This window comes from Diplotaxodon limnothrissa, linkage group LG4 (genome assembly GCF_057381915.1).
Source record: "Diplotaxodon limnothrissa isolate DT_005_m linkage group LG4, D_limnothrissa_male_GT1.1, whole genome shotgun sequence".
NCBI lineage: Eukaryota > Metazoa > Chordata > Actinopteri > Cichliformes > Cichlidae > Diplotaxodon > Diplotaxodon limnothrissa.
Genome location: NC_140599.1, coordinates 18,309,489 through 18,334,690, shown reverse-complemented (window position 1 = coordinate 18,334,690; position 25,202 = coordinate 18,309,489). Strand labels below are relative to the sequence as shown.

Here is a 25,202-nt window from a genome sequence, read left to right as displayed (position 1 = left end):
GGAGAAGCTCATACACAGGCTTTGCGATACGTGAGAAGTCCTGAATATAGCTACGGTAGTAGCTGAGGAAGCCCAGGAGCCGCCTCACATCGCCAACAGTCTGCGGTGTTTTGGCCCTGAGTGACTGCACAGCCTCTAGATCCTTTGGGTCAATTTGCACACCCTCTGCTGATACAAGGCGACCCAAATATCTTACTTGTCTGCAAAAGAGTTCACACTTTTCAGGCCTTAGCTTCACACCGTGATGCTGAAGTGCTTTCAAAACTTTGCGGACGCCCTCAACATGCTCCTCAAAGGTTTTGGCATAGCAGAGGATGTCATCTAGGTAGGGAATGCAACATTCATCCCTAAATGCATCCAGCATCTCCTCCATACTCCTCTGAAAGGCTGCAGGCGCATTGGAGAGGCCGAAGGGTATTCTGACCCACTCATACAACCCCCAGGGAGTTACAAAGGCTGTGAGATGCCTTGAGCCCTCTGCCATAAATCCCTGGTGGTACGCCTTTCCTTGGTCAAGAATACTGAACCAGCAGTGGCCCCCCAGCGTATCGATCAGATCTTGGATACGGGGCAGTGGGTGCCTATCAGGTATGGTTTTCTGGTTTAGTAACCGGTAGTCGATGCACAGGCGTAATGTGCCATCCTTTTTGCGGACACATACAACAGGGGCAGCATAAGGAGATTTTGATTTGATTATCCAGCCCTTTGCTAGAAGGTCCTGGATATACTCCTTTACTTCGTTGAATAATGGCTTTGGAACTGAGCTGTAGGCTTTTTGCACAGGGATGTCATCTTTAAGATTTAGTGACAGCTCTAGGCTTGTAATACAGCCTATATCATTAGCATCCTTTGCAAAAGCAGCTGACTCCTCAAACAGCATTTTCTTTACAACTCCCTGCTGCTCCTCTGTGAGGTGATGTACATCAACGGGTGGATGCCACAATAGAGTGGAACAACTTGCAGTAGGTGGTGCAGTGGTAGGACTCTGAATCTCCAGGTCTCTGTTTGGGAGTGAGTCAGTCTCAACAATTTTCTTGATAGGCTGGATACTGCCAATCAAAGCTTTTCGAGGTAGAATAATGTCGTGTTTTGTCTGGTTTCCTAAAGGCAAATTTACATGTGGAGTTCTGCCCATCTGAACTTCTAAGAGGCCCTCACCCACATCTAGCTGTTGTAACTGTGGGCAATTTTCCTCAGGTTCGAACAGCACTAGTGGGTCGCCAGAGTCAAACTGTGGTGGTACTTTACATTTTACCCAGGTTACGCTACCAGCTGGGATGACTTTGTCTTTCGGACCTGTTCTCAGGCGCCCCTGAGCAGAAACAGGTTTTTTTGTCTGCACAAAATGGACAATAGTCTTTGCTGTGTCATCTGGGATGGACATTGCCCCACCTAGGAGGCGACTTAAAGTGGAAGCTAGCCTTTCTGGTTTTCCCTGAATCACTACTTCAACCACATTGAATCCCAAAAGTGGCATTTCTAAGGGCAACGAGCTCACCAGGAAGGGTACACTGACTGATAAATCTGGGTCCTCATTTCCTGGTAAGTTCAGGGTTATGATCACCCAGCCATCAAAGGGGATTAGCCCTCCATTGACCGCATACACTTCCAGTGTCTTTTTATCCTCCATGAGCTCAATTAGCTCAGTCAGGGGGCGAACGTCAAGATCAGGTAAGTACTTGTCTCTCCAATGGCGGTCTATTATGCTGACTTGGGCCCCAGTGTCCAAGAGAGCACTGACTGCGAGGCCATTGAGAATACACTTAGTCAAAGCTTTCCTACCTATTAATTTGGCAACAGGTTCATTGGTAGGCATCGTGTCTTTTAGGGGGTCAGCAGCAGTTCTCTCACGGCTATGCTTTTTGTTAACAGCAGCTGTTTCAATAGTTGTTTTGAAACTACTGTTCCCCGTCACCTTGTGGGTGGTGTCTGTTTCAGCTCCCCTGTCTGTGAATTGGGACTTGGGAAGGACTCCGGTTACTGTTTGTCCCCCCACAGCAACCGGTTCACGTTTCCCTGCTGCTTAGGGTTTTTTAGGCAACCCACAGCTCTGTGTCCCTGTTCGCCACAAGAGAAGCAGTGTTTACAATCTTGTAACCCCTCCTGCACACATTTTGGACAACCATAACGGCTTCCTCTTCTGGTTGCTTGTGGCTTGGGGGGTAGACAGCTGTATGACTGGCTCCTCTCCACTTTCTCTGCTAGGGTGTCTACTAATTTGGTGAGCACATCTATTTTCTCTGCAAGCTTCTGTACTTCATCTGATTTAGCTCTATGCTCTGTCATGTCTTTCTTTATATTTGCCTGCTTAACCTGTTCTCCCTCAACCTGTAGACTATGTGCAGCAGCTTGTCTTGAGCGTTGTGTTGACCCCAAACGCCTTTGTCGTTCACTTTCATCACTTGTTACCCTCATGACATGCTTTAGGATTGTCTCATCTGTAACTGTGTTGTCTGAAAGTAAAGGTTTAAGCTCCCTGCGAATATCGTTGTACTTGTGTCCTATTCCCTGATACACTGTGTGTAGGAAGACATCTTGTACTGTATCTGGGCTATACCTGATATCAGTCCCTGGCTGTTTTGACCCAAACAATATTCTTTGCTTCAGTCCAATAACACGGTAGAGGAACTGCTGAGGGGTTTCATGCTCATTTTGTTTGGCACACATTAGTTCTTGGAATAGTTCTGTGCTATTCCTCTCACCTAAGTGCGACTGGAGGAACCCCTTGAGCTCAGCCACAGTCATGTCTTCTTTATTGACCAGCATGTCCTTGAAATCTCCTGGCTTTATTATCCTTAGCACACCTCTCACGATCTCAGACTCAGTGAGATTGTCCTTTATCCCCTCCTCTATCTGTCTGCAAACACTGTTAAAGCTTATATCGGATGAGTGATCTCCAATTTGGCCTCCTTGAACTTTGAATTCACGGCGATGGATGTAGGACAGATCCTTCAATGATACTACTTGTTCGGGTCCTCTGTGTCTGGAAACGTCCATCTGTGTCTCAGAGTGATGTGGGACTGAGAGTGTAGGTTGTGCTGTAGCTTGAGGTGTGGGAATGTGCATCAGCCTACCAAGCTTTCGGCTCAAATCCTCATAGTCTAACAGCATCTTTTGGACATTCTCTGGTGAAACGTCACAACTGAGTTCATTAGTTGTCTCAGTGATTAGCTTAGCGTTTGCTGTTACAGGAGTGGTTACATTTGTTACATCAGAAAATAGTACATCAGTGTTAGCTGGTTGGGCTGATGCAGTAGGTGGGACAGTGATAAGTGGGGACATTGGCTTTGTATTTACACTTGACCCAGCAGGTAAAATTACACTACTTTGAGACTGAACAACCTCATCGACAACATCTTTTAGGGCTAGTAGTTCTCCCATGCCCCTATCCTCAGCATCTAATAAGTTCTTACTGTACATAAAGGCGTGGATGTACTCGAAACATCCCTCTGCGTCTCCGCTGGAAAGCTCTGCAGCATCTTTGCCTGGAGCAGGGCTGACTGTAGAAGCAATCTGGAAAAGTTCGTTTGATGACAGCGACAGTAGGCTTTTCCTGATGTCCCATACCAGGCTTTTCCTCTCCTGGTCTGCCATGACGACGTCTTCCCCAGTCTCTCGCAGTAGGTTGCTTTTGGGTCCAGCCCTCTTCCTCACTTGGTCTCAGCTTGTCTCACACAGACAGCTCACTTTGGGGCAGCCGGCATCACGCTGTCAGCTTTACCAGCACGAGGTGTTGTAGGTTGTGGGATTAGCTCATGGCAATGTGGAGAGCCAATCCCGGACGAGCCCCCAAGAATCTGTAACACACCCCAAGCAAGAGGGCGGCTGACAGATTATGTCTGGTTCTGAAAAAAACAGATAAATTATGAGATGGACGACAGGTAGTGTGTTTCCTCTCTCGCTTCTGCCAGATCTTTATTTAAACACATTCATGTGTTCACAACAGGTTGCAAAAACTTCTTAACATCTCTGTCTCACATTCCCAAAACCCAAAATCAGAATAAACTAAAATAGTATAATAATAGTATAAACAAAAATCTAAACAGTCATCTCTGTTGTTTGTTACTAAGAGCTATAAATCACACTTTTTTTCACACATCGTTTGATAAAGCAAACATTCCAGTATTGTACCATATACTAATGGCGTATCTGTGTAGTGGAAATCTCCACATCAACATTGCAGAGCGATCAGAATTATTATAGGTTATTACACTAACTTTAGACAATAACAGTGACAACATATCAAACTGTCTCTGCGAACACATTAACTCAAATATACAGGAGCCGTGGTGTACTTTTGTTACAAGAGGGTGCCTTAAGTTTAGAAAACAACAAAGCTAACAGCTACTCTAGGATGTGGCGAGCTAAGCTAGCTCCTACTCTCGATCGTAACACATTTCAATGAGCAAAACAGACGAATACAGATCCCAGCAAAACAAACTGCTGGTCAGGTTTTACCCTTATTTGGCATGTAAATTATGTGGACCACATGTGTGGCCTTATTACTTACTAACCTGAAAAAAACAGATAAATTATGAGATGGACGACAGGTAGTGTGTTTCCTCTCTCGCTTCTGCCAGATCTGAAGACGAGCAGTAGCGTCACACTAAACCATCTCACTGGGGCGGAAGTGCCCCCTTGTGGCGTAACTAGGGACCACACCACATGTTGGATCTCCAACAAAAATCACAAGATTAAGGCCCTTCCTTAACAAAACTACACCTAAAAGCTTATACAATGTACAAAAATTAAATCACATAATGTGACCACACATTACAGTGTGTCACATAAGTATACTTGGCAACAGCAGCCGCATAAGAGGAGAGATTGTCAGACATCAGAAGCCAAGGCGTCGCCTACAAGGAAATCTGCAGCAGACCAGCAAAACAGCCAACAGCATATTGCCAGGAACGCAAACACCAGATGAACAAAGCCAAGACATCAGCTCACAATATTCCTCTGCCATGAAGGGGTGCTGGAGGCTGACAGCTGATGTGAGAAATGAATGGAGTCGCTGAGTAACTGCAGCACCAGCAGGGAGTGTGTCGCAAACATGATTATTCCCACACAAAGTCATCCTCAAGCTGCATTATTGTTGGCAGATGGGGGCTGCTTATGAGATGCTACATGAACAGTATGCATGAGTGTTCTGCAGCAGCATTAAAAAAATGTCCTTTAAACCTACCACCTTACCGCAACGTGTGTGTTAGAGATGTAGTACAGCAGGTGGAGTACGGTAAGCACCACCAGGTTTTATATTGGAGACTTCATTTGACTTGGTTAGAATTGGTGGTTCGTCCTTCGTTGCCTGATATAGAACATGTTTCATACATTAGATTTTTTTCACTTTTAATGAAACATGCTATATATATTTTTGTCATTTTCTCCTCAGACACACAAATACACATCAAACAGAATTATGTCTGAGACTGACTTTTGCCATTCACATAACACAAGTGCCTCATGCTTGCCTTCGCAGGCATGCGTTTGTGTGCAGTATACGTGCACTTTCCCTTTGCTTGCAGTGCGTCAGCTGTGCCAGACTCTAATTCGCAGAACTGATGGCTACGAGCATGCTGCTGAGCAGGTAGCAGGCAGCGGGGGGCACTGGGTGGCTCGAGGGATGTTGAGAACACAGGAAGATGGGCTCAGTGTTTTTGGACAATGTGACTCACTGAAATATCAAACAGCCATTGTAATGTGTCATGCTCTGTGAGTGTGGTGCTTACATCACACTCAACAGGTGGAACTGAAAGTAGTGAAATATCACATGGTGAGCAAGAATGAGTACACGGAATGAGCAAAGAGTCGGGGAGGGGGGTAATGAATCACACTCCTTAAGGTCTTAAATAGACCCAGAAGCATTACTGTCAAAAGCAGCTCGTAATGAGAGTTGCTAGGATGCTGATGTTGCCATTACATCAGTGAGATCTTGAAATCTGTGGAGGGGATGTGATTTGATTCCTAATGCAATGGGGAAAATCACATGTTATCTGTGTTAGTTGTGTTGACCTAATCGCAATCTATGTGTACGAGTCTATGATGAATCTATTTGTCTATGAGGTAAGCAATCCATACCTATCAGCTGTGTAATATTTACAAATTACACTCTTTTAATCTGTTTTGAAACTATGTTGAAGGCTGTATAGGTCAGAGGGTTGTGGTGGCTAGAATTATGTTGAAAACTGCTCATTACTTAATGCACTTCTGTAAAGTCACACAGTAGTTGCAACCATAAAATAGCATCTGCAAAGCGTTGAGAAGTGTAGTATTGTCACTGCGTTGTGTTTCACCACTGCATGCAGCACTGTTTCTGTTTTTCTGGATGCTCATCCAAGATTTATTGTCTTGTATAAAGTGGCAAGCAGAGCAACCTAGTTTTGACATGTATTCTTTTAGATGGGAAACTCAGCTTAGGACAAGAGTTCATTCCCTGCTGACTTCTTAACCCTCACTGAGGCGCCAAAAAAAGAAGGGAAAGTTGCTTCACCCCGGCGCTCACCAGCTGCAACATGAAAGGAAATAACTTTATCCCATCAACTTTGAAGTGAAAGTTGTCATCTCTGCTCAGTCTTCAGCGCTCCCGCTTCACCTCTGCCAGCTCCTTTCCTCGCTGAGGTGGGGTGGAAAGAGTGGGGAGAAGGGATGTTGGGGTTGGAGGGCAGCCAGCTAGAAGATAAAGTTGCCATGGTGATTGTGCGTCCCTTCTCTCGGGGGACCTGTCATATTAGAAACTGCTTCCCTTAGCAGTGACTTCCACGGGCTGTTCCCCTCCCATTGTACACTGTGTGTGCATTAATGCCTGCTGACATTTAGCTGTTAGGCCCTGCAAACAGATTGGAGATGAAGGCTGTGATGGGCAGCGTGGTAATCCTGCACACCATGTTAAGAGAGCATCCGGCAGGAGCTGTCGCTGTCCCACTGTTTCAGAATTTGAGTGGAAACATCTTAGAGAAATAAAGGTTGATGAGGCAAGGGGAAAAAAGTTTCAGTGCGTGATATCAGGTGTGCTGAGCTGGATTTATAATATAAACTCAGTCGGTGTCTGGCTTTGAAGTTTTTCATATTCTTACTAGATACTTGACAGACACCTGCTCCCTTAAAGGGAGTGCCAAACCCTCCCTACTGTGAAAACCTAGTGAGGCTAATGACCTCATCTTCTACTTACACATGTTTGCCTCCAGGTTTATATAGAAAAGATGGCTTTAAATCATGTTGCACACGCTACAACATACCACCGCTGTGTGTTTGGTAATAGAAAGACTTCTCTCTTTTTTTCTTTTTTACAAATATTGTTCTTTGTCTTCGGGGTATTGTGAGAAGAGCTCTTATCCTGAAAAGATGTTGTGATTGCAGTTTAACTCGGAGTTTAGACAGGTTTCCACATTAAAATGGGAAGCTAGTGGGAGATTTACATCTACAGGGACTGGATTCAAATGTTAGAAAATGTTTGCAACATAATTTGGTAATTATATTTGGCCCAGTTTGACTTCAAATGACACAAATTAAGTTTATCTTTTTTTTTTCTATCTAACAGAGAGAGTGTAGCCTCATTAAATTGGTGGAGCTTGGACTCAAAGATAGACCCCCTGCAGAGAGAAATAACTGAGGATTAACACTTGAAAAGAAGCACACCCTTTTATGCTTTATATTCTGTAATAGCATGAAGTTTCAATAACAAACCAGTGGCTTATTCACTGTAACTTTTGGTGCAAATACACCTTTAACTATCCCATTTTAACAGTCTGTCACTGGATATTTTATTTTGTAAGAAATGAAAACCCCTTTCAATATTATCAGTGTGTGAATAGGGAAAATGTGTTTTAATCTTAATGTTTGCCCTTACAGTTAGAGCACCTTGGGGAAAAAACGCTTACTTCAACGCTGAGACACTGTGGGTCAGAGAGAGAGAGAGAGAGAAAGAGCCGACGCAAGATCACGACAGCTGTTAAATTAAATCCGTCAGGGGGTGTCACATTATTGAGTCTGTGGTACATGTTTATTCCCAGTGGGGACATTTTCCTGTGTATTCCATAATAGGCTCTACGGGTCGTTGAGAGGCGAAGTATTCCCTATCGGTGCGTTTGTTTAATAAAAAGAAACACAATAAAAAAAAAAGAAGCTTTGACATCTTTAAGCTTCGGCGCTTCTAAACAGGTCATAAAAACTCAATGAGAGACACTTGGAGCGCGGACCCGCTCCACTAGGATTCAGTGATGACGTAGGCTGAAGCTGAATAACCTGAGCGCTCCACTGATGAGCGGATGCGCCAGTGCGCACCTCCCCATAATAATCTGGCTGAGCAGCGTCGCTGTCTTTTCAGCACCACTCACTCACAATCCAACCAACCGGAGAGGCAAGACAGCAAAACTGAGTTCTCTGCAGCCCGATTTGTTTTTTCCCCCTTTCCATCTCTTTTTCTTTCTCTGTGATGATAACAACTCAATAGACTCCAACTCATTTCCCAGTAAAGGAGTTATCAAAACCTGTTTTTCTTGCACCATCTGCAGAAAGAATTTAGATTTGCTGGTATCTATTTATTTAAGAGGACCGTGAGTTTGGTGGATGTCTGCTGTTACGATTTTTCACTGCGGATTCTGATCTAGTTTTTTGCCATGGTTACACTGTAGATGAAGTTTGATCTTTTTTCATCCTTTTTTCTTTCTTCTTGCTACACTTTGAAAGTCCAGAAAAAATGTCCGCGGCCATTTGAATGAATGAGTTGTGTTGTAGGAAGTTTGGGCTTTTTTTGTTTGTTATTATTTTACAGAAGACTTTCAAGCGTTAAGTGCGTAATTTAGGATCATTTTCCCCTTTTTTACAGTGGGATTTGTGTAGTCTATCTTGTCAGGATGCTGGCCTTAGTAGTTGGACTGTTGTATCTAGTCGCTGGACGCGCGGTGCGAAGCCAGGATGCTACAGGTAGCCGCTTTGTATGTAACGCTATTCCTCCGGGCGCAGAGCCCGGCTGCGGGTATGGTCCTACGGGGAACCGTGTCCAGAGCAGCAGCCCAGTGGAGGACGAGCTTCGGAATACGATCATCCAGCTTAGGGAGACCATCCTGCAGCAGAAGGAGACCATCGTGAGCCAGCAGGGAACCATCAAAGAGCTCAACTCTAAGCTTGCGCGCTGTGAGGCGGCAGCCGACGAGTCGTCGCAGGGCAAGTCCCGAGGTCAGGGCTCCAGGCGGAAGGAGTACGGCAAGAACACCATGGGAGACTTGCCCCGGGACCCCAGTGAAACTATAGATCAACTGGGCAAGACCATGCAGAGTCTTAAAGGTCGGCTCGAGAACTTGGAGGTAAGGTGGAAACATGCTGTGTAGCTACATAAGAAAAGCACTTTTGTCTTATTTCCCTCTCACCCCCCGTGAACATAAGATGCACCATTGCATCGTTTCCACCCCCCCCCCCCCCCCCCCCCCCCCCCCCTACTATCATGTATTACTATAGAGCATTGCGCGTCTGATAATATTCCCCGCCGCAGGAGACCTCTCGGGGGAATCGGGAGATCAAAGGGTCACGTAATGGCCATGTCACATCAATACCCCTTTAATCATTAAAATATATCTCTGATGGCGAAACCCACTGCATAAGAGCCATCAATAAGAGATGAGTAACAAAAAAAAAATCTTGTCAAAGGTGTAATCATACATGTGGTGCAGGAATTTGCAAAGCAACCTTGAATAATTTATGAGTGCCGCGTGTATGTGTTCCACATACGCTTTTATTTGCGGTCGTGTGGCTAATTATTCGTGGCAGCTGATGATTTTCATTTCCCCAGATTTTACCTGCATCAGAGCATTACATTTTCAAATCAAATCAAATGCTTAATGGTTTGTCTTGTTTGCCTGGGAGTTCTGCTCTGGCTCTGGAGTTCTGCACCATCACCAGCCCTCTGCTCAGTCCCATTTAATTCTACAAGGCTCAAAGATCACATTTAGTGAGGTCAACTATAGTGAAGTGGGGGGGGGGGGTTCGTTTTTTTTAATTATTATTTTTACATGCAGTAGACGCTAACATAAGCCCTGGCTTTGTCGCTTATGTCATGTCATTGCGCACTGTGTTTTTCACCAGCTCACAGCCCTGATGCCATAAGCAGTTATAATACTGTTTTTAAATTCAAGGCTATTTTTATATTCAGTATACTGCATTGCTGATCCATCTATCTCTCTACTCCCTTCCCTCCTCTCCCTCTTCACTTGATTGGAAGCTTCAATACCCCGATTGGATGAAGGATGCATTGCAGTCATAAGGATACATATTACATTGCATTTTAATCACATATCTTGATCTGGACCTGCTTAACATCCTGATTATTGCAAAACCAGTGTTGCTGATAGCAATATGGCTGTCTAGAGTAGGATGTGCATCTCATATCAAAGCCATCTACACACATCAACAGTTGCACCATGTGACTGTTTGCTTCTGATTTCAGTCTCAGATTACCAAATAACCTCTTCAACTGAGGCTCTGGGATGGTGTCATTGTGTCAGAAAAAAAAATTAATCCACAAGGTTTCTGAATTCCATGGCGAACCAGGCCGCAAAGGAAACTAAAAATGTCTGAGGACCATTTTGCAATCAAACCATGCACCCCCTATAAACATGAGGCTGTAGAGCTGTTTCCTTAAGTCCAAAAACAACCTGGAGACAAACATTGTGCAATCTACCGAATACCCAAAATACCCAAAACATCCACAGATATATGGCAGGTCACCAATCAGTGTCTTCATGTTGATATTGATGTATCAAAAACAATAGTGCTAAAAGAATATCAGATATCAATATATAGATAACTATAAGACAAATCTGGGTATTTATATAAATGTCTATCTATCTATCTATCTATCTATCTATCTATCTATCTATCTATCTATCTATCTATCTATCTATCTATCTATCTATCTATCTATCTATCTATCTATCTATCTATCTATCTCCCAGCAGCAGAGTTTGCGTCTCCCCATCACAAATGTGTCAACCGCTGGTGTCTCGGCCCTGACTCCCTTGCCACCAGAGCTCAGGGAGCTGCTGCGGCAACGTTTGGGGGCGCTGGAGACCCAGCTCCTCCGGAAGGTGGCTGAGCTGGAGGAGGAGAAGAGCCAGCTCTACAATGAAACAGCAGCCCACCGCCAACGCACCGAGAGTGCGCTCAATTCCCTCCTGGAGAGGATCACAGAGCTCGAAAAAAGTAAGTGATACAATGGGTGCTGGGAAATTTCATGGCAAAATTTAATGCCAAACTTTTTTTTCCTTTTCCCCTTTTTTGTTGTCTGCTGGATTTAGAACTCATTAGTCAATCCCTGTGCACTTTTCTGATGATGGAAGTAAAAGTGATCCTTTTCTCAGAGCCATTCTCAGAGAAGTTCCTGGTCTTGAAAATAAGGCTTGGAAAGCAACGTTGAATGCTTAATGAGTTTAAGAAATGTTCAAGAGATGTCCACACTCCCGGGTATCACTTTGATGGTACATGTTAAAATACCACAAAATATGTCTGCTGGAAGGAAAGCTGTTTTAGAAGATGATCCCGCCACTCACCTATTTCCTGTTGTCCCCATGCACCCCGCTAAGGTTTATCTGATAGAGTCAGGGGTCTGATACAAGCTATAGATTTGGGTAGCTAAAGCTAATTGCTCAGATGGGCAGTGGACCGAATAACACAACCGCATGTATGATATTGCAAGTCAGTACAATAGACCTTCAACAAATGCTACATTGTGAGACTTATTTAGTTCAATTTATATCAAATGTGTGCCAGAGAGATGTCGATTCAATTCCACAGCGATTTTCAAGGCTGTGGTGTGGTGTTGTTGTGTCAGTTGGATTTGTGAAGATTTTTACACTGGTGATAGCTTGGTATCATCTGCCCTGTGCATTAAAGTAAAATATGCAGTATTGACTTAAAGCTCAGTGCACATTTTTAGATTTTACATTTCACATTCTAATTCTGCAGGTTAAATTGATTTGACCGGTTCAGCAGTCAAACCAATTTAATTCTAAAATGGTCTGCATTGTAAAGCCTTATTTTAGTGCTAAAGTTGCGCAATATAACCAGAGGAGTTGTGGTTTTTAGCGGTGTATAAGGCCAGAGTATTGTGCTCAGCACAGGTAAAACTCTAATTCCACCACTTTGAAAACTGAAATGTGTTACTTTCCTGCAAATCAACCACTAAATCATATTATGTGTGATTTTCACAACTATCCTTTCCTTTATGTAGCTGACCAACAGCTAAATAATTAGCTCCAAGCTTTGAGTTTGAGCAGAAATGAATTAAGCGAATTGGAGCACTAACATAATAACATTGGAGGATGAAAATTTGTGCATTTACAATTTTAAAAGTTGAAATTTCATACAAATTTTAATGGAAACAAATTGAAAATATTGTAAAACCTGTATTGATGTAACTTATGACAGAACAAAGATTTTTTTAAAGGATATTTTTAAATTGACAAAATTGAAATTGGATTTTTTTTTCTAAAAAAGAAAATGCTAATCTTTCCATGTGATGCCAACACAGTGTTTACAAATTTGGCACAGAAGCACGTTTAATGCCACCTCACATCTTCTTTAAAGCTTTTCAGCAGCTGTCAACAGCTGATAATAATACTTGGAGAAAAGGGAGCTTCTAATTTTGATCAGTCAACCCACAAAACACAGGAAAGTGTGTTTTTGCCGTGCTGTGCCTTATAAGGGTCTCAAAGTGCAGAGGAAGTTCTAGAGTCTCTGAATCTTTTAATAATTATGTCTACTGTAGATGATGAAATCCTTAAGTTATTCACAGTTTTATACGGTGAAACTTTTTTGTTAAATTCTTGAACTATCTGCCGGCGATGTGTTCCTCAGATTGGGAAACACCTGGTAAACAAGCCTGGAGCAAGTTATGACTCCAAGGTTAGCAGTGTGTCAGCCAGTTCCCCTGTCTGTCTGCCGGTTCATGGTCAATTCAGCATTTTGGTCCAGACTCGGGCATCTCAGTAATCAATAGAACAAGATGCTAGACATTTGCGGTCCCCAGGTGATAGTTCCTGATTTCTCCTGGCTTCTCTTTTTGCGTCAACATTATTTTTTTAACTTTGTGTTTCACTAGAAGAAGATGCCACTTTCAGCTGCTCCTTTATTCACAAACGGTCACTCCACATGTTTTATTTGGCAGAGTCTTGTGTGTTTTCCCAGGGATCTTTTGCTTGTTAGGCACTCTCAATCCACTAAATTCATGTTTTACTCAAATCTGAAAATGTCCCGACCACTACAAGAGAGCTGGCCATTAGATTTATTCTCTCTTTCTCTCTCTGTCTCTCTTTGGAAACTTCTTGTCCAAATGAAGCCCGTGTGCCATTGTTACCTGAATATGAAAAAAGAAAACTTGAACTTTGAAGGCCATAGGGATGTGGTCACAGGGTGAAACATGGGATGCACAGTAGAGAGGTTGTCAATCTATCATGGTGACAACACAGAGAGGCAACCATTCACTCTCACATTCACAACTATGGCCAATTTAGAATTGTTATTAACCCCATCCATGTCTTTGGATCATGGGAGGAAGCCGGAGTACTCAGAGAGAAGTCACACAAGCAAGGGGGGGAACATAGTGTTGTACTGCACCCCTCTGCTGTTATATAGGTTTTCTTTGCAGTCATTGTCACTGTGAAATTTGGTACAGATATGATTTAATAGGACTCATAAAGGTTTTTCTTTTTTTAGTTTTTCACCTACAAATCTATCAAACTCAGTGCTCATGCTACTCAGCAAATGTAGCATGCTAACATCAGGCTGTTCCAGCTCATAAAGATAACAATGCTAGTGTTTAATTGTTAACTTGCACTGTTACTCGTCATGGTTAATCACTTGAATGCCAACATTTTAGACTAAAAAAAAGAAAAGTTGGTGACCAACTGCTGGTGTAGTCTCATCAGATGATTTTAATCTCTTGGAAAGCCCAAATATCTTCTGTGAGTCGTTTTTAGTTGGTTGGTTGGTTTTAATCATTTGTGATTGGTAATTTTAAAATAATTGGTTGAAGTTATTGGATGCTCAAGCCATAAATGTTAGAAGACAAAAACAGTGTTTGTACAACACTGTCATCAGTGCCACTGTGCTGTGACTGAATGAAGTCAAACAAGGCCAGCCTGTTGGCATGTTGGATGCTGACATGCATGTCCAAGCCGTTGCTACAGCTTTGCATGCCTATGAGAGCACCATCTCTGATCTGATTATCCTTGGTGGAAATCTAACTGGATAGAGGTGCAACCTCCGACCTGTGCTTGTGCTATTCTTGTGGTAGCCCCCCACCCTGCAGCTGTTTCAGCAGGACAATGCCTGCCCCCACTTTGCCAGAATAGCACAGATCTTTCTAAATCAAGAACATATCCAGACAGTTTCTTGGCTACCATTTAGTCTTCATATGGTTCACTGAACATGTCTGGGACCTGCTGGCCCAACGTGCTCATTAGCCACACAGAGCGACCACTGCACAGCTGCAGGCTGCACACATCCAGCAATGGAGAGCAATTCCTCAACAACAGATCCGGACACGTGTTCGTTCCACGAACAGATGGGAGACAGTTTGCATCACCTCCAAAGGAGGCTGTACCTCATATTAAATATCTTGTATGTATCTTGTAGTGACTGTCTATGAAACCTCTTCCCTGTTTTAGGCTAGAATTATGGTCCCAAATTTGTGTCTATCTAAGATGTTTCAGGCTTTTCAGGGTGAAGGATCATGAAAACACAGAGGCAGCAGCATGCACTGGCAGTATGCCTAGGTCAAATATTGACTGGTTAAAAAGTTGGCTTGAACAGGAAAGGGAAAAGTGAAGAGCAAGAAACATAAAAAACAGAAATGCAGTGGGACTGAGTGGAAAGTTGTAATTGTTTTTCAAAATCAGTCCACTTCACTGCAAATACATTTTTCATTTCTTATGACTTCATCAGTCTTCTCCACAGCAAAGGTTAAGATAAAAGAATAACAGCACAAAGGTTCTACAATTGTTCTACATATTTTTGAAATTGCTCTTAATTGGCAAAAAGCAAAATGTGGAAAATGGATCTTTAAAGCTCTGCATTTCATCTTTGGACTACCAAGACAGTAGCAGTGATCTGTGTGACAGTGACTCACACTTTCTTATCTTCTTTTTTCTGTCGTCATCCTCAGAACTATCAAGTCGTGACACACTAAAAATAACTTTGAATATATTACATTAAGTGTTCCTCATCTATCAACAGATAATAATGCCTTCAAGTCACCTGAGGATTTCAAGGTGTCCCTTCCTCTCCGTACAAACTACCTGTATGGACGCATCAAGAAGAGCCTCCCAGAGATGTACGCCTTCACTGTCTGCATGTGGCTCAAGTCCAGCGCTAGTCCGGGAATAGGAACTCCATTTTCATATGGCGTTCCAGGCCAGGCCAATGAGATAGTCCTCATTGAATGGGGAAACAATCCCATTGAGCTACTAGTCAATGACAAGGTAAGTCTATTGTGATGAACTTAAATTTCACCATTTGCTCATGCTGCAGAGTAAATCCTTCACACTGACCTGATTTTCTGAAGACAGATGCTCTAAATCCTTTAGTATTTTCCTGGCAACACAGCTGGCTCTAATGATGGGCGTAAATGTGGATCAGCAAAGACACTAATTAAATGCAAAGAATGAATAAGAATGAGCCGGCTTTGGGATCCAAAACAAGCACATAGCTTCTGTACGTACATGTGTGCACAATAACGATACAGCCGAGAAGCAGTTCGCTGACCATTAGCTCTGAATATTTAATTTTGCTCCTTATAAACATTTAATACCATCGACCCACATTTCGCTCACACCCGCGAATAACAGTAATTCATTAGAGGAGTTGTGCTGCCACATGTGCTCATCTGCTTCATTGTCCTCTTTGCTTTCTTTGGAGGTTATATTGTAGTTAAACAGTGTAATCGCAATTAACCCAAAATATAAGAAAATGTTAAAAAACAAATAAACTTTTATCAATATTTAATGCAATTTTGTCATAAAGCAAAAGACCTGTAATTGTTTTATTGATGAAAGACACAATTTTGAGGCTAAATGTTGCTTTCTTTGTGATGGGTTCAAGCTTCACATCACATGGAAACTTGGGAGCAAAGCTTCATGGGAAATAAGTTCTTAGTGTAAAGCTAAGAACACACATTATCCAATGTAGTACTTAACACTTCTTTGTCTTATGATATCACAGCTCATTGTTGTAATTGGGGAATTTTATGATAATATTTTTCCTGCGTTGGAAACAATCATAGTCCCACTATCTTGTTGACTTGTGGTGTTACTGGCACAGACAGGTCTACCCACAGTTTTTCCTTCACTATGCATTATACATGTGTTCAAGTCAGGCAGATAATAGAAAGATGGTGGGAGAAAATGATGAGAGTATGACTGAGAAAAAGAGGGAAAGAGGGTGGAAATTAAACAAGCTCTCGAGGTGATGGAGCAGTGTAAGAAGGAGTTGGTAAAGAGAGGGGAAAAATGAGAAGGTGCCAGAAAAAAAAGAAAAAAAAGGAAGTTAGGAAGTGAGACAGAAAGCATGAGAGCAGAAGAGAGCGAGGAGAGGCTGGTGAATATGATAACCGTATGTGCAGCAGCACATCCATGTGCTAAACTTGTTCGCAGTGATAACAGGGCCCTCTGGGGCACATTGTTTATGCTGTTCATTTGGCAGCATACTGAGAAGAAAGCAGAAAGCTGCCTCGACAGTATTAAAAAGTGCAGCGTTGTCTGTATTATGTATTTGTACTTGGTTATGGGGGGAGAGAGCGTCTTTGTTGTTATAAAGCAGCATCTTCATCATCGTATATTTTGTCTCAGAAAAAGGGGAAAAAAGTTGATTTTTTTTGTCATGTTTTTTCTCCCCTCCAATGTTCAAAAGATGCCGGTGGCATCTCAATTTTTCATTCAAATGGGACTACCAGGAGTTTAATCAGTAATGGATTCAGCTGGCCTTGTACAATAGTAACACTGTTTTGTTGGCAAGTGTACAAATGTGTGATGGGTCCAGATTTTTCCAAATATCATTAAAAATTCATGCAGTTGGTGCGTTTTTGTTGGGTTGTCTGCGAAGACAAACATCACTGTAATCACTGCTGTAGAATACGGACACTTTAATGACTTCGCTCTTTCTTGCGTCACCTTCTAAAAACATTTCACACTTACCTGCAGAACCTCATCAACACCCTGCTGGAGATGAGGAACAGAAAGTCCTCTGAACATTAAGTAAAACACATCACGGGCCATTTTGACATCTCATAGAGGGAAAAGCATAGATGTAGATACCAACAATGGTTTTCATTTTAGGTGTCCCCTTCCAGGCTCCAGTTTCCTTGTTTTGTCTTATAGAGAAATGGAACAAAAGAGAAACATGCATGCTTTTCCTGCTTTTCTGAGACATATAGAGAATATGCATTTCAACTATGTAATAACTGCAAAATTGTATGTTTTACGGTGTGAGTGTGTCATTTGTAGTATTAAAAAATGAGTCTGTCATTCTCAAGAGTATGCCCTGTGGATATAGTGCTTTAATTCGAAACTCTGTGTCTACAAAGAATCACAGCTGGCATAAATCCATTGCTGCAGAATAATTGACGAATGTTGTTTTTTTTGTTTGTTTGTTTGTTTCAATTTTACAACCTGAATCTTTAAACAGTCCATGTGGCCCAGAATGCTCCAAATCAGACAGACTTTATAACAACCTTCCCAGTGTTCCCTGTGGTGAAGTGTAACGCCTGGTGTCCTTAACAGGGTCAATTGCTTCTGTAATTGCAAGTGAGTCGAATTTTATTTTGAGTGACTGCCCATCTTTTCGGGTTTATTTGCATCTGGAGCTACATCTGCAACTAGGTATTAGGATAAAGCAGCCCTGTAGGGTTATATAAAAAAAAGCTAATGAGTTACAGTACACACTGATAATCCTATGTGCCGCACTGTATCCTCAGAGGACTATGATGTCATTGGCTGGTAAAATAACCGGTTGTTTTTCTTTGATCTGTGAACAAAGCATAAGAGGACACTGTTTTGCTGTTAGCTATCTGACTGCTTTGAAGGATGCTCTATCCCTTGATGTCACCTGGGTAATCTAAATTTTATATGTCATACGGCTCATGTGGGGATTTCTTTGCAGAGGGTTGTCTCTTTGAAGCCCCGGCCCTTCTAATTGGTGTCCTTGTTTCTAGCATGCCACAATTACACTTGTACCTCTCTCGACTTCTCTTACACCCTTATACTGTATCTGCCTATCGTTGCTCCTCGTTCTTCAGCCTTCCTCACTGTGCTCACGCCATTCACACCTCGCACTTCATTCTCAATCAGGTGGCCCAACTCCCTCTGTCAGTGAGTGACGGGCGCTGGCACCACATTTGCATCACCTGGACAACTAGAGATGGTTTCTGGGAGGCTTACCAGGATGGCGAGCGTTTAGGCACTGGGGACAACCTGGCCCCCTGGCACCCAATTAAACCTGGAGGGGTGATCATCCTGGGCCAGGAGCAGGTGAGAGCAATAGAGAAGCTTTGATGGTAAAGAACAGGTGTATGTGCATGTATATGTGTGTCTGTGTGTGCATGTGTATTTTTCCTTGTGTCAATAACATCCCTGGGGGGTATTCTCCCCCAAGCTCAGCGCCAGAGGCTCTGAGCAGGGAGCAGGGAAGAGGAGGAAGAGAGGCTCTTCTCACGCTATTGTGGCCCTTTCAGTATTACCTCACTCATCCACTGCTAAAAGGCAACATTTTACCCCTGGGAGCTGTGTTAGCAAGTTATTACGCTGGTTAACTCCATGACAGCACTATGTATATAAATAGAAATATACAGTGATGTAAAATCTCCTCAGAGAACTATTAACTCATAGTGCATTACTTTGGAGCTTAAGGAGGTGGTGATTTTTTTCCTCACTCATACATTTAAGGTGAGATTGCTGCAGATTGCACAGTATTGCAGATTGCACAGCATTTGGATATTTTAAAGTGGCAGTACACTAAAAAGAATTTGCAGTGGGGTCTAGGTTTTTTTTTTTTGCTTTTGTTTTGCATTTTGATTAAAATCAAACAGAATTTATTAATTTTAATTAAAGTCTGTTTACATTTCCTTTAGAAACTCAGCTCTGTTCTCTTTCTCTATGAAGGACATTGTGGGAGGCCGTTTTGATGCCACCCAGGCTTTTGTGGGCGAGCTGAGCCAGTTCAACATGTGGGACAGAGTACTGCGGCCCGTGGACATCATGGGCCTGGCCAACTGTTCAGCTTACATGCCCGGAAACGTGGTTCCTTGGATTGATGCTAATGTGGAAGTGTTTGGAGGTGCGACCAAGGCTGCTCTGGAAATCTGTGAAGACCGTGCTTTTGATTCCTAAAAGGATCCGATGCAGGAAAACCAGTGTGGCCGCTGGGCTCTGGAAGCTAAATATTCTGACTGGTGCTTCTTTCAAATCCCAAAGGCAAGAGCACCAGCCCAACATTTTTACATATTTATGTGGTCTGCATAATCTCAAAGACTCTGTGTTTATTGGAAACACAAGTTCATGTGTCCGTTCAATTCGAACCCTTAAGACGTTAGAGGGGATTTCAAAATCGTTTGCTTATCTGAAGAAGATGTGCCGTTGCATCAGTCTGCTGTAATGATATGAGCTGCTGTCATTTTGTGTTTTCTCCTCAGTAGATCAACTTTTATTCGACTCCTCTTTGAAAACAGCTCTTCTTGGTTGCATTCCTTATAATGACAATGCTGCACTGTATTTGTAGTCGATGTGAGCTCCAAACAGGCTTTGATGTGCTGTGAAAAACCATTCCTAAGTAACATGGCAGTGCAGTACACACTGTGAGCTTCCTTGCTGTTTGAAAAGCAATGAAACAGAGAAGCCAAGGAGTGAGGTGAAATGAGGTGGACGCTCACGAGTTCAAAGTGGGCGAGAACAACCCTCGCTGTTGATTATTTTTGAGGTATTCCAACATGGCAGACTGTCTAAATATTATGCATGAGCCTGAGCAGCTCACAAGTGGCAGTGCATGCTTTCTGTTTACACACACAGTGTTGCGGGGTGTGTCTAAACAAGTCGATGCCGCTTTCTGACAACATTGCATAAGTCAGTGTGTGTATGTTCATGTGCGTGAGGCTTGTCTTGCGTGTAGAAGGACTGGAGATTATGAGGGATGGAGGACATTTTCATTCTTGTAAATCTATGTTTAATACCTCACTGCCCCTTGAGCAGCTGCCATATCCCAAACAGCTTTATGGGTGGGTTGGCTTTGCTCAGGTTAATAGCAATGTCGGACAGCTGCCCAGGACTGGCGAATCAACTGAGCTGCGGATGCCAGCAGAGTGCTCAGTGAGGGCAGAGACTGGGTTTGACCTTCAAGGACAATCCTTAATTCCTCATCTGGGTAGTAATTATGTGTGTTAATGATTGAGTGTGCTGGTGAGCAGCCCCGGTCCACTGGTGTTTCTCTAAGCCAAGTGGTTCACAGCTGATAAAATATTGAGATGTAAAGGGGAAGTCAAATGAGAGCAGCACTCTGTGGGCGTTATAAATGTTGCTGTCAGGTGGAGTTTGGTATTAATTGCCTCACACTAAGCCAGAAAAAAAGTCTAAATCGATGGATATGTTATATTAAAAAAAAAATATATATATATATAGGAAACTGATGGATCTTGTTACTGCTTGGTTAATAAAACCTTTTACGCTTTTTGCAGCTTAATTATTGTTACTTCTTGTTGTTGTGGTGGACATTTGTTTCATCTTGATTTGATTCCTCTAAGGAAACAGATATAAGAGAGGCAACAAATGATATAAACTTTGTTATCACCTCTAGGCTTTCTTTTAGTCTCCTTGTGGACTTTTCCTGACTGAGTAGATACTAGCGTAAAAGCCATTAAAAAGCTTCTACACACAGCTGACAGAACTAGGATGCAGTAGGTAACTGGACAGCACAGAATGTGGCAGAGATGCGATGGTCCACGCTTAATAGCATAAGATAAGATAAGATAAGATAAGATAAGATAAGATAACTCTTTATTGTCAACATAAAGACGTGTGATCATTTTGTGATTGTTCTTCTTTTCGGTGTCTTTGTTAACAGTGTTTTAATGTAAAATCAAGAAATTGGATTCCAGCAAAGTGTATTTTTCTTGCTTTCTGCTCATGATTTTTGTCCATTGGCAGCACATTATGTTAAAAAAAACAGATGGAGAAATTGTTTGTTTTTTTAATTGTGAAAATGGCCTTTTGCGAAAACCATATGTGCTTTTTCTTGTGAAATTTTGGTCAGCTTTTAAGGCGCAGGTCAGCAGCACAGACGACAAGGGACACACGAAAATGCAAAAAATGTTTGCTTTCAATGTTTTAAAGTCCTCTTTATGTGCGTGCAGCAGAGGTTTTTGCTTGTGCACTTTTCTGCGGTGCGGTTGAATGTCCTTTTGCACCCATTAAAAGAGCGAGAACAAGTTCCCGAGACGTGATAAATTAAGCAGCAACTTAATGATGTGATGGAATAAGTGAACATGCGCTTGAAACAGTCGAAGCATGTTTTATTAAAATATCATTGCGCTGCATTAGTGATGATGTCAGAGAGGAGTGTAACCCTGCAAAGGTCATGCTCTATTCTTCACTGATGTTTCTAAATTAGGAAACCTTACTTTAATCTTTGAGGGAGATTAAAAAAACTCCTTTTTTTTTACTGTAACATTTTTGGTTGCATTAATTTTAATGGAGACGTGGGTGCTTGTCCAGTTGGTAGCCATATTATTTGTAGGACTAGGATATGTCCTCTCATCTGGGCAATGAAATGTTGTCAGCAGCGGAGAAATCCTCTGGATTGGCAGACTTCCAGGTGGAAATGAAAAAATCTGCCCATGCGGATTATGGGAGCTGCTACAATGTAGGACACTGTGAGCCTTCTTCATTCTCTTCTCGACCCTGTGTGTTCTGATGCCGTCGCCACAGCGCTGGCGGAGGCGCACCAGGGAGCCCCTGTTTTTATACGAGAACAATATGAGGCCTTCAAAAAAACAAACAAACAAAAAATACCATCAAAGAAAAAAATATATATATATATGTATGTGTTACGTTTGTTTTTTTGTTTTGCATATTCTATATTTCTGTATCTATTTTCATTGCATTGCTGCTGTAACACTGCATATCTTGATGTTCTGAAATGTAAAGTAAAAATTTGCAGTTAAATTAAAGAATCCCACTTGCATTTACAGAAATGATGGATACACTAGTTTTTTGTTTGTTTGTTTATTTTAATATTCGTTGAGGCTCTTTTTTCACATGCCTACAGAACAGTTCGCCACAGAGTTAATGACAAAAACTCGTGGCTTCTCATCATTTCTATCTGCACTCAGCTGTATGAAGACATCAATAAAACTTTACATCTTTATGGTTTTTTTTTTTCTTTCATTTGGTTTCTGTGAGGTGGCGCTCCATGAGAGACTTCACCAGTTGTGCACATCAGTGTCTATTTGCAGATCCCAGTGGGTTCCACTGCATATGTGCTGTGTTAAGTCTTTAGTGGCTACCAACATAACAGTATTAGTGTTAGATAATCTCTATAAACACACATCTGTATATGAATATAAACTTTAGGCCAGGGACAATATTTTTCCCTGTAGTCTACTTATCACCTGGGTTTTATTGACCAGCCAAGCCACAGGTTGCTGGTAAACAGTCAAAATAGAGAAGAATAGACTATCACAATTAATCATCATTAACTGTGATTTGATTTTTAAACACAGTACTTGTCTTGAGCCGTGCTCATATCTTTACATGTTTGCTGGAAAATGATAGTGATTTACTGAAATATCTGAAATACAACATATAAGGAAAAATCTGAGTTTGTACAATTCTACCAAGATTAAAGGTCCATATCTGGTATGACAACTTTTTATCCTTCAGCACAGCCTGAACTATCTAAGGAAAGTTTTCTTGTAATTTCATTAAGTAGTCTTCAAGCATAGTTCTCTGGGCTTCCTAAAGGACATTCAAAGCTCTTGTTGGCTGCCTTTTGTTCCATTTTCTCTCAAGAAAATCCCACACTAATCCCTTCAATAATGCTGAGGTCTGCAATTGTGTGTTTTCTTATACAGGTATGCTTTTACTGCATTGGCAGTGTGTTTGGGATCGCTGACATGCTGAAAACTGAAGCTATTGTCAACCGGGTGCAAATCGGAAAGCAGTTTTCTGAACCAGATGATCAATTTTGACAAGATCCCCAACACCACTGGCAAACACTACCCTCTGCGTGTTTCTCGGTTGTAGACACCCACTGTTGTACCTTTCTCCTGACCTACTTTCCACATATAGATGAAGATTGAAACCAGAAATTTCAAATCTGGATTCATGACTCCATCAGACCTGTTGCCACTGATTTTCAGTTCAGTTCAGGTAAAATTTGGCACACTTCAACCTTTTCTTTCTCTTTCTCTTCCTTAAGAATGTTTTCTTTTCAGCTTCTCTTTCACTGAGGCCATTTCTGATGAGGCTTCAGTGAACAGTAGATAAATAAATGAAGTGCCAGATGCCTCTCCCAGTGCCTGCATCCGGTCTTTCTTGCATTGCTGAACTGGGTCTAATATACACCATTAATGTGTCTATTAGACCTAATTTCTACAAGACTGCTCAAAGAAGTCCTACCATTAATTAATGCTTCAATCTTAAATATGTTAAATCTATCTCTGGGCCGCATACCACAGGCCTTCAAGCTGGCAGTAATGAAACATTTAATTTTAAAAGCCATCACTTTACGCTGCTATCTTAGCTAATTACAGATCAATCTCCAACCTTTTATCTCAAAAACTCTTGGAAGTGCATTTGTGAAACAGCTAACTCATTAGCTGCAGAGGAATGGTTTGTTTGACGAGTTTCAGTCAGGTTTCAGAGTTCATCACAGCACAGAAACACAGAAGGTTACAAGTGATTGATTCCTATGGTCTCTGACAGTGGACTCATCTCTGTGCTTGTCCCGTGAGACAGTGCAGCGTTCGATACTGTTGACCATAACATTTTATGAGAGCGATATCCTTCAGTGTGCATACTAAAGAAATATGTAGGACTGTTTTGTTGCATTTGCACAATGTCTCTAAATGTAAAAACATCTTGTCTCAGAGTGATGCTGTAAAACTTGTTAATACATTACTTGTAGACAGCACTATTGTAATTCTTTTATATAGGGCTGTGCTAAAAACTTCCTGAAAAGCCTTCAGTTGATCCAAAATCCTGCAGTGAGAGTACTGACAAGGACTAGAAGGAAAGCAAATTTCACCTATATATTGGCCTCTCTTCATTAGCTCCTGTTAATTCCAGAATCAAATTTAAAATCCTTCTCATCACATACAAGGTCTTGAATAATCGAGCCCTATTTTGTGCTAAAGACCCCATAGTTCTGTATCACACCAACAAAGCGCTTTGCTCTCAGACTACAGTGTGATTTTTGCCCTGTATTTCTCCCCTCACCCCCAGTCGATCACAGCAGATAGCTCCCCCTCCCTAACCCTGGTTCTGCTGGACAGAGTTTTTCCTTCCCACTGTCACCAAGTGCTTGCTCAAAGGGGAGTCATTTGATTGTTTGGTTTTTCCTCTTTACCTTACAATATGAGCCTCAAGGCAGCTGTTGATGGATTTGGCCCCTTTTTTTCTTAAGGTCATGGCTTTAGATATTTTTTTAGGTGTGCCTAAAAAATATTTGTACCTGTACCTGACCCTACAGGTCTGCTGTACTAGAATCAGATACATGGATTTGTCCAGTCATTGCACCTGATCCTAAATTGGTCAGACACAAGGACTGAAATGAAAATGAGTGAAAAACCAGCCAAAGAAAAACTTTTAAATACTTTCAGACAGACCATTTTAAATAAATTACAGGAAAGTCTTGGTCCTTGGAAAAATAGAAAGGCATAAATGGCAGTTTAAGACTTGGCTGTAGCTCAGGAGGTACAGCAGGTCACCTACTGATCGGAAGGTCGGTGATTCAATCCTTGGCTCCTCCAGTCTGCATGTCAAGTATCCTTGGGCAAGATACTAACCCCAACTTCCTCTCCGATGCATCCATCGGAGTATGAATGTGTATGAATGTTGTTAGAAAGCACTAAGTGTAGATAAAGTGCTTGTGAGAATGGGTGTGATTGGGTGAATGAGGCATGTTGTATAGAGCGCTTTGAGTACTCCGTGAGAGTAGAAAAGCGCTATATA

General features: G+C 42.0%; 1 protein-coding gene across 1 annotated transcript; it reads left to right on the top strand.

Moving 5' to 3' along the window:
• The first annotated feature begins 8,852 nt into the window (after positions 1–8,852).
• On the top strand, positions 8,853–19,370 carry nptx2a (neuronal pentraxin 2a). The gene is made up of 5 exons (XM_085352380.1): positions 8,853–9,302; positions 10,947–11,193; positions 15,226–15,470; positions 18,333–18,512; positions 19,143–19,370. Exons 1-5 carry the CDS (start codon positions 8,853–8,855, stop codon positions 19,368–19,370), a joined length of 1,350 nt encoding a protein of 449 aa, XP_085208506.1.
• Positions 19,371–25,202: the final 5,832 nt, after the last annotated feature.